The 9,388-nt window shown below is 36.4% G+C and overlaps 2 protein-coding genes across 3 annotated transcripts; one reads left to right on the top strand and one right to left on the bottom strand.

Moving 5' to 3' along the window:
- Positions 1–2,278: 2,278 nt before the first annotated feature.
- LOC105119382 (probable serine/threonine-protein kinase At1g54610) lies at positions 2,279–7,082 on the top strand. Of its 2 annotated transcripts, XM_011017514.1 has the most exons (8): positions 2,279–2,408; positions 2,517–3,071; positions 3,587–3,871; positions 4,019–4,336; positions 4,655–4,882; positions 5,293–5,393; positions 5,562–5,943; positions 6,419–7,082. In XM_011017514.1, the coding sequence occupies exons 2-8, from the start codon at positions 2,634–2,636 to the stop codon at positions 6,602–6,604; spliced, it is 1,938 nt and encodes a 645-aa protein (XP_011015816.1). In that variant the 5' UTR covers positions 2,279–2,408; positions 2,517–2,633; the 3' UTR covers positions 6,605–7,082. The 2 variants fall into 2 exon arrangements, with proteins under 2 accessions (XP_011015816.1, XP_011015815.1); XM_011017513.1 differs by having other exon boundaries at positions 2,279–3,071.
- A 416-nt stretch (positions 7,083–7,498) lies between these two features.
- Positions 7,499–9,193, bottom strand: LOC105119383 (uncharacterized). Its single transcript, XM_011017515.1, has 2 exons — positions 9,023–9,193; positions 7,499–8,316 (listed from the first exon to the last, which is right to left on the bottom strand). Exons 1-2 carry the CDS (start codon positions 9,176–9,178, stop codon positions 7,639–7,641), a joined length of 834 nt encoding a protein of 277 aa, XP_011015817.1. The 5' UTR covers positions 9,179–9,193; the 3' UTR covers positions 7,499–7,638.
- Positions 9,194–9,388: the final 195 nt, after the last annotated feature.

The raw sequence follows: 9,388 nt of genomic DNA, 5'->3' as shown, positions 1-9,388 counted from the left end.
GGCTGAAAGACTATGGTGAGTCTGATTTTCAAGAAATGACCACCAGATTAAAATAAAGATTAAGATAAGGAGGAGGAGCTTTGGCTTTTGACATATAGTACTAAATGATCAACAACAAAATTGCATGCAACGAAGAACATCAGCACACGTGTGTTTCCTCATTGCTTTTGGATGTTCTTGCATGGTACCTGTCATCCATGCATCACCACTTGTTCTTTCATAGAGGGCACTCCGCAGCACCATCTTAACTTTCAAATTGAACACATAATTCTGTTCTTGGAAGCCATGTAACATTTTTTATAAGTGGAGATCGCTAACACAAAGAAGGTTGAAAAATACGAGACAAAAATTCTGAACTAAGAGATACAAATCCTGATGTATCCGGTGTACACATGTACTCGGATCCATTCCCACGTAGGTATCCATATTGGACACCACTCGGAGAGGGTTCGAACCAAATGAACAGCATAATTTCCGGATAGCACGAACATCCCTTTTTCGGATAATATCTCTAATCCGGATAGGCTTTGGCCAGTCAAGCAAGCCCCAGTGAACTCGATTCCAGGGAATAGGTTAGTTAACACAGTTGAAACGCTCTCTTCCAACCCTTCCATCCAACCAATAGAAAACTTGAACCACAAACACCAACTTGAATGTATTATTTCTTTTAATTAAGATTAACTAAATCAATGAAATGAAAAATTAACTTATTTAATTATTTGAATTTAAACAAATCAATATCAAAATAATTCGAAATAAGAACAGACGCAAAGTCATGTTTGCGGTCGCGGAGTTTAATAATGCTTTGGCAAGACAAGTAGTTGTATGAAAATTAAAGTTGACTTGAAGAAACACGTGTCACTTGTTAAACTGAAGACTCATAGCATAGTGCTATGCACGTTTGAGTTTAAAGCTGCCCTCTCTCCCTTTCAATTCTGGCTTTTCAAGATTTTACCAAACCTCTCAACAACTCTCAGTTTTTCTTGTTAGAGATTCAGAGAAATAAAGAAATGCGTTGTGTATATCAAGGTTCTCATTTCTGTTATATATATATTAAACATAATTTTCATTCAAATTTAAAAAATAAATTAACTTGAAATAATATGATATAAATTTTAAATACAACTAAAATATATAAGTTAAATCACTATAATTCAATTATTTAATAGGTTTAAAAGCAATATAAATAACTGATAAAAATATAATTTGAATAAAATAATTTAAAATAATATTTAAAAAAGTTAAGTTTAGAATATTTTGGATTGAATTAAGTTAATCTTAGTTCAAATCTATCACCCAAATGATACCCAAATGATGAGATAATAATAATTTAAAATAAAATAAATAAAAATAAATTATAAAACTAAATTCTCAATAAATTCATTGTTAAAAAATAAAATTAAAAAAAAATTAGTCTAAAATAAAAACACAATAAAATTAATGATCTAAATTTATTTGGGTTAAATTATAAAACTCGTAATTTAAATTATAAAAAAAATAAAAAAAATAAAATTTAATTTATAATCAGTCAAATATTTAAAATGTTGAATGATAAAATTAAAAAAATAAATAAAAAATTAAATTAATTAAATTAAATTACTAAATTCATTACATGGATTATAAAACTAAAATAATCAAATAAAAAATAAATTATAAAAAATTATAAAATCTATTATTCAATCAATAATGTTAAAGAAAAAATTATTTTTTCTTTCACAAAAATATTATTCAACCAAAACAGAATAACAGGAAAGAAATCGAAATATTCCGAGCTGAATTTAGATTGCATTTTTGAAACGGACTGAGATTTTAAAAGAAATAAAATCTACTTAAATAAAACATAATAAAATTGACAACTTGTTGAATATATTTAATGGCGATGGCTAGCAGGAAAACTGAAAAATCACACACAGAACCTGTCAAGTCCCAAAAATCTTTGACCTCTCGCACTTTCAGGGACTATCCAGTTCCACAAACCTTCTTGTGTTCCTCTTTCAAAACATCCTTATCTTTAATATTCTTAAGAAAAATCTTTCTATTTTCCATTAATATCCACCCTTTTGTCTGTAATCTCTACTGAGCTAAAAGTCACCAAAAAAAGAAAGGAAAACTAGGAATTTAATTTTTTAATCAATTAAGGAGGGAAAAAAATAACTGTAACCCAGAACGACGTGCCAGGATTCCTGCATTATAGATTTATTTCCCTTGTCTGAAACTCTTTTACAATCAGTTCTTTGGATTTTGTTGAATTGTCTTTATTTCGCATTCATATCTTTAATCTTGTCTTTGATATTCTTGTTATAGCTTTCTTGATATCAACAACATCATTCTCATTTGGAAATTCTGTGCTCCTGTGTTTTGCCCAATGTCTTGTAAGCTTGCATAGAGGGATTGTATTTCCTAAGATGGTAAAAACAAATCTTGGTTCTTAAGAGCAAACACGTTGAGATATTTGTCGATCTTTTAATGCTCCGTTGATTCGGGAGATGACAAAAATGGTAAACTTGGGCTCCCAGCATAAATGCAAGGGTGCCCATTTACTTCATTGCAGCAATACGGCAAAGGGTGGTGGTGGTTTAGGCATTTTTTGAAGGGTTTCTGTCAGGATAGAAGGTGATTTTTGAGGTGAGATTATGGGCAGCATTTGCTCAAAACGAGCTGCAGAAGAAGATGTAAATATCAATAAGAATGAAAGGCAGATAGAGGTGGGTAAGTCTTCTGTGCAATTGGTTGCTCCCACAATATTCATTAGAGAAGAGATTCTGGTAGATGTTCTTGGCCGAAAAGATGCTCGTCATCTGTCGAAGGAACATGTTGGGAATGTTATTGTTTCATTGGAAGGAGGAGGAAAGAAAACGAAACTTGTTGATGAGAAGAAGAAAGGCCGTCATGGATCGGTAGCAATGGATTCAGAGTCCATTGATGACCAACCACGTATCATTAGTATGATGATTAGCATGCGTCCTTCCGCTGAAACGGAAGCATGGCCACAATGGTTAACAGCAGCTGCTGGAGAAGCCGTCAAAGGGTGGCTGCCTCGAAGAGCAGACTCTTTTGAGAAGCTAGACAAGGTTCAGTTTGTAAAACTTATGTTTACTTGCCTGTTGAATTAGATAACGTGACATGAAATAATTTATTTTCGATGACTGTCAGGGTTTTATTTCATTGTTTGGTTGGAACAAAACTGCAACATGGAGCATCTCTTCTTGTTAACATTTAGCATTAGGATAATATTATTATGTGCTTCCGAAAATAATCGTATGAAAGCACTAGAAGGAAATAAATGGTATTACTATCAGTCCAAATTAATGCAAGAAAGATTAGATAAAATGTTAAGATGCTAGAGAAGAAGAAGACAATCATTTATATAAGAGCTGTATCAGTCCTGTAAAATGAGACTCGTTTATGGAGCAGAAATTCTGATTTAAGGAAATCTTTACTATACTGGTCTGTTAGTTGCGTAAGTGCAGGCAAAGTTAATTTCTAGTAAGAAAACACGAGGGAGATCAAGACACAGTCTAGATTGTATCATGTCGACATTTTAAGGTCTTCTTATGTATTGCTTTTCAAACGAAATGTTGTGCAGATTGGACAAGGAACTTACAGCACTGTATTCAAGGCTCGTGACCTTGAAACTGGAAAAATTGTAGCAATGAAGAAGGTGCGGTTTGTCAATATGGATCCGGAAAGTGTCCGTTTCATGGCTAGGGAAATCGTTATTTTGCGCAGGCTTGACCATCTGAATGTTATGAAACTCGAAGGAATAGTCACTTCGAGGATGTCAGGGAGCTTGTACCTTGTCTTTGAGTATATGGAACATGACCTTGCTGGGCTTGCAGCAAATCCTAGCATCAAGTATACAGAAGCTCAGGTACCAATGATCTTATCTGTTCAATTTTATGATTTTTTCCATATTTGGAAAATGGCTTCTCTTAGTTTCTGCTACCATGGAAGTCATATAACTTATCAACTTGCCATTCATGTCTAAGTCTTACAAGGAAATTACTCGTGCTTGCAGATAAAGTGCTATATGCAACAACTTCTACGTGGACTTGAACACTGCCATAAACACGGTGTCTTGCACCGAGACATCAAGGGCTCAAATCTTCTAATAAACAATGATGGAGTTCTCAAGATTGCAGACTTCGGTCTGGCAACTTCTTATCAGCCCGATCAGAGTCTGCCTTTAACAAGTCGCGTAGTAACTCTTTGGTATAGGGCACCGGAGCTTTTGCTTGGTGCTACAGAGTATGGACCTGCTATTGATATGTGGAGTGCCGGCTGCATTCTTGCTGAATTATTCACTGGCAAGCCTATCATGCCTGGAAGAACAGAAGTAAGCTCATTTGCATATATGGTTATCTTACTTGCATCTTAGCCAATACTAGGCAACAAGCACTACAAGTCTTCTATGCTTTGGAATCTTCAACTTCCTTCTATGGTCTACATCGTTTTCATATCTTCACAGAAGTTGAAGATGGTCATTTAAGCACCTACGGGAAATTATCATAAGAAAATGTGTCTCTGTGCCATTTATTTCCCAATGCATGACTTTGGACCACCTACAGAGAATCAGAAGACATTGTGATTTCTATCTATCATCAGTCCACAGAATTGTATTTGCTCTTACGAACTATCATCTTAATGATTACAGGTAGAGCAAATGCATAAGATTTTTAAGCTTTGTGGCTCGCCCTCTGAGGCCTACTGGACGAAAAAAAAGTTTCCACATGCAACTAGTTTCAAGCCTCAGCAACCTTACATCCGCCGTATTGCTGAGACATTCAAAAATTTCCCTCCTTCAGCTTTGACACTTGTTGACAAGCTCCTGTCAATGGAACCACAAGATAGAGGATCAGCCACTTCAGCTCTTCGAAGTGAAGTAATTATTTCTAATGTTTTATTTAATTTTAGACCAGATTCCTATCATATTCTTCTTCATGCAATCTGCATAAGGAGTCATGAACATCAAACTTATGGTATGAATTTATAATCATATACCTTCCAGCAGACACAAAAAAATTGCTGGCAACATAGTTGACTCGCAAACCATTTTCTTGTGAAAAGCTTACTTAAACCTATAGAATTGATTTTTTCGGTTTAAAATATTTTGATCTTATATTCTGAACATAGCATAAAGACAGCACTAGTACTGGTTGTTTCCTGAATTTGGCTTGATGAAATGAAAATGCAAATGTTATAATGAACTGATTGCCTCTGAAGAGTGTTTGGACCTGCTAGCAGTGGATTGAGTTAGATGGATTTATTTATTATTGAAATTTTAACTTACAGTTCTTTAGAATAGAACCCCTCCCGTCTGATCCATCTAGTCTACCAAAATATCCTCCAAGCAAGGAACTGGATGCCAAGATGCGAGATCAGGAAGCAAGAAGGTACGTGACAAGTAACATTATCATAACATCTTGAGGGAAAATTTTATCTTACACAACGCTCATTAGCAATTTCACAAGTAAAATAAATTCAATCAGGTATGACACGATAACAGTACGAATTTAATCTTAAACAACATTCTGAATACACATTTTAATTTTAAATTTCAGGCAAAAAGCAGAGGCAGTAAAAGGACGAGGACCAGAATCTGTTAGAAGGGGTTCAGGAGATACTAAGAAAGCTCCCACTTCAGAATTCACTGCTCAGGGACAGCCAAAAACTATATGTAGCAGTTATAAATATAATATCCCGGAGGATGGAAGTTCTAGCTTCCGATTTGAGCCTCCTAGAGTATCGAAGAAGAATAGTCTCAAGCATTCTGCTTCAGTGATTCACCATTCTGCAGTAGGATTGTCATTAAATAAGAGTGTAGATTGTACAGAAAATAATCCAGAATTGAGGTCAAATAAATCTCGCATGTCGCAATCAGGAGAGATATCTAGCTCCTCCCTTAAGAAGAAGGAAAGAGCTCCTAGCATAGATTCTTCAGCGGTAAAGAATCATCCACCTTCGTCAATCTTTCAAATTTGTTTCTCTATATTCAACAAAGTTAAATGTTAAAATCATAACGGATACATTCATCCAACTGCCACCCTTATATATGAATATGGATTTTGATGTGCAAGGAAGCTATTTACTCATGGAGAACAGTTCGAGAAAAATTGCCATAATTTTAAGACTCTTCATATTGTTTCCGCTACCAGCAAACTCTTGTCCAGCAATAGGAGTTGAAGTTTTATGCATTACAATACAATTGATAGCTGTGGATTTCGAAACAAATTGCAAGTTTTAGATAGTATGTTACCCTAGTTACAAGCATGTCAGACATTCAAATTTGACAGTGCATATTTCTTTCTTTACTCTCCATTTTTCCCCACGTAGCTTTTCATCCTTCTTTTTCTGTGTTAATTTGAACTGCTATTGTGTTATGCCTGATCATTTGACAAAAAAGAAAATCTGGTTTCAGGGGTTTGTTCCCAGGAAAAACAGGATCCATTACTCTGGACCATTGATGCCTCCTGAGGGAAACATGGAAGAAATACTCAAAGAGCACGAGAGACAGATCCAGCAGGCTGTGCGTAAAGCACGTCTCGAGAAATCGGGGACCAAAGATAACCTTGACGTTTATAAGCAGCTACATCATAACAGATGACACAAAGGGTAATTCTTCTCCATCATGCCTTAAGGCAGCATCCTTTTGGTGTCTTTCTCCTCACCCTGCAGAACAATTTACCCTCCAGTCAGAAGGGTCTGTCCATGCCATCAAACAAAGCATATGTGATGTGCTGCTGGAGCTTCACTGGGATAGAGTGGGGATTGTGAGACGCCGTTTTGAAGTAAACTTGCATTTTAACGGAGAAAAGGATGGAGGTTTGTTCTTGTATTTATTTGAAAATACATAAAGAGGTAGGACTTTGTTCTGTATAGTGGATAGTGTTGTTGATTGATAAGTAGATACGGTATTCAGACGTAGTCAAGTATCCAATTTATCTTTCAAATCACTGCTGAAATGGTTAGAACAGAAATAAATTCATTCCGGCTGCTTCTAGTTTGGACATTTGTCTGTCGGCAGTTTCATGTTCAGGCCCGTTGACAAAGGGGAAATTAAAGCAGTTTCACACTCGCCATTCTTTGCTTTTGCTCAATTTAACTGGGGATGACAATCGATGCAGGCAACTTTTCAAAAGATCAAGAGTTGACAACCGTACCACTGACACAGAATTTTCTTTAGGAAAAAGTTCAGTGAATAGGTGGCGATCTGAGCTCCAAAAGTACATTTAAGTACTATCAATCTGCATAGCAAAGCTTACAGGTGAATTGATTAGTGCATATGCTTGCCAGGCTTAAACGGGAAGTTGAGAGTGGTGGGCACTTCAATTCCAGATTTTCTTTTATGAACACAATGCTCAGCCCTTAGGCCTACGGCTACTTTCACCCGAAAATTTTTACAGATGTATTTCTTACAGCAAAAAGACCAGCTTAACTTTTTCTTAAATAATCACTGTAACATAAAAGAGCCATAATTCTCTGGGTTTTTAAGGGGAAATGAGAGGAGAAAAAAGAGATTCTAATTAACAAAGATGTGAGTTTCTGTACATTTAACTTCATTACCTTAGTTATATATCTGGCTATAGCTTCAGGAATGGTTTATTGATTTGGGGAACACCGATGGCTCATAATAATTACCTACACATCCCGCTTAGGCTTCCGGCTTAGTTCCGAGTAATGACCACCCATTAGCTGCAAAATCTCCTCCCATAAACTTTCTGATGATGAACCTGATGAACCCCCACAAATCAGATTAGAACTACATGCAGCCACATACCAATAATCTGATTCAATCTCCTCCCTCAACTGATCTAGCTGCCACCCAGCATAACCAACAAAGAATCTGAAATCCTGAGGCTTCAGCACCCCTTTCTTCACAAGTGCTGCAGCTTCATCCAAACTGTTTCTAGCACCAAAACACAGGCCAGGAATTACCTCTTCAAACTCTTCAAGCTTTGTTTTCTCCCCTGTTTTTAATAAAAACATGCTTGCCTCGAGGGGTCCCCCAAAATGAAGAGAAAAATCAGCAAAAGTGGTGGCTAATTCCATATTAGTGGGCTTCATGTGCCTGACCTTCTTGTTAAGTGGGCGGTTTATGACAACTCCAAAAGGTCCCTCTTGTGGATGTCTGGTTCCAGATCTGAGGAGAAGAACGACAGTTCTTTCAAAGGTTCGAACTCCATCAAGTTTTTCTGTGGCAACAAGGACACAGCCAGTCTCAGGTACAGGAATAGGGTGGGCCCATTTCAGGCCAAGGGGTTTTGACTCCTGGGGTGTCCCAGTTTGGTTGTGAGCATCAGATTCTGCCTTCCCTGCCTGTGAAAACATTACAAGTGTAAATTTTGAAGTCTATACAGCATAGATTTAAACATCATCAATTTAATTATCTTATTTTTCATGGTGTGAGGACATGGAGTCCATCTTCAACTCGTCACTATGTGAATAAACCAATCTGATAGGAAGCCATACATCTTTATGGCTTCATCTGGTCGACCTCAATTACAAGACCCATCATAGCTACAAAACAGCACTGTTTCTTTCAGAAGGGGTAAAAAGGGACAAAAGAACTTGATGATAAGCTGTAGGTAAATTTTGTTGACCTGACTACATCAGATGTCATGAGCTCAAGGGAAATTCAGCGTTTTCCAATTGTTCATAGAAACAGGGAAGGAACATACAAAATAAAATAAAGTGGTTCCCATTTCAATTAAGTTACTTGCCTTTTTCTGATATGCCAGAGCCTCTATGTGAGAAGTGAGAACCCAGCAGATCAGAATTTACTTACATGAAATCGATTTCTTTTTGTTACAGGGAACAGCTCATTCATGAACAAGCTACACAGGGTAGAATCAAAGAGGAATTAATGCTGCTACCCTGGACCATCATAAGATCTACTACCAGGATGACAAATAACAGGTTGAACAGAGTGCTAATAACATTTAAAAGTCATTTTTCTAGAGCTTTGTAACTATAACATTCAAAATAAAATAGATATATAGCCCAATAAGTAAAGAACGTTCACCTTCTCCTGAGCAAATAAATTTGCCCTAAACTCTCTCCAATCAAAGTTTACCCTATGAGATTTTTGGGAAGCAAAGTCATTGGCTTTGTTCCCATCAGGAGAGTTACTTCCTTTTGAACCGTCTCCATTTCCTGTCCACATTAAATTAAGTTCCATTTAGCAAGCACAAAATTCAATATGCTATTTTTCTCTAAACATCCAGATATAACATCCTGGCAGTGCTCATTTAATCATATTGAAAATAGCATATCTTTCACTGGAACAAACTCACTATGCATGACTGGTGAAAGATAGTAACTAATTCAACCTCAGGGCGATACACATGCAAGTGGATGAACTTGGGGGAGGGGGAGGGGGAGGGGGAGG

This window comes from Populus euphratica, unplaced genomic scaffold (genome assembly GCF_000495115.2).
Source record: "Populus euphratica unplaced genomic scaffold, PopEup_1.0 scaffold2843.1, whole genome shotgun sequence".
In the NCBI taxonomy this organism is placed as follows: domain Eukaryota; kingdom Viridiplantae; phylum Streptophyta; class Magnoliopsida; order Malpighiales; family Salicaceae; genus Populus; species Populus euphratica.
This window is presented reverse-complemented; position numbering and strand designations above follow the sequence as displayed.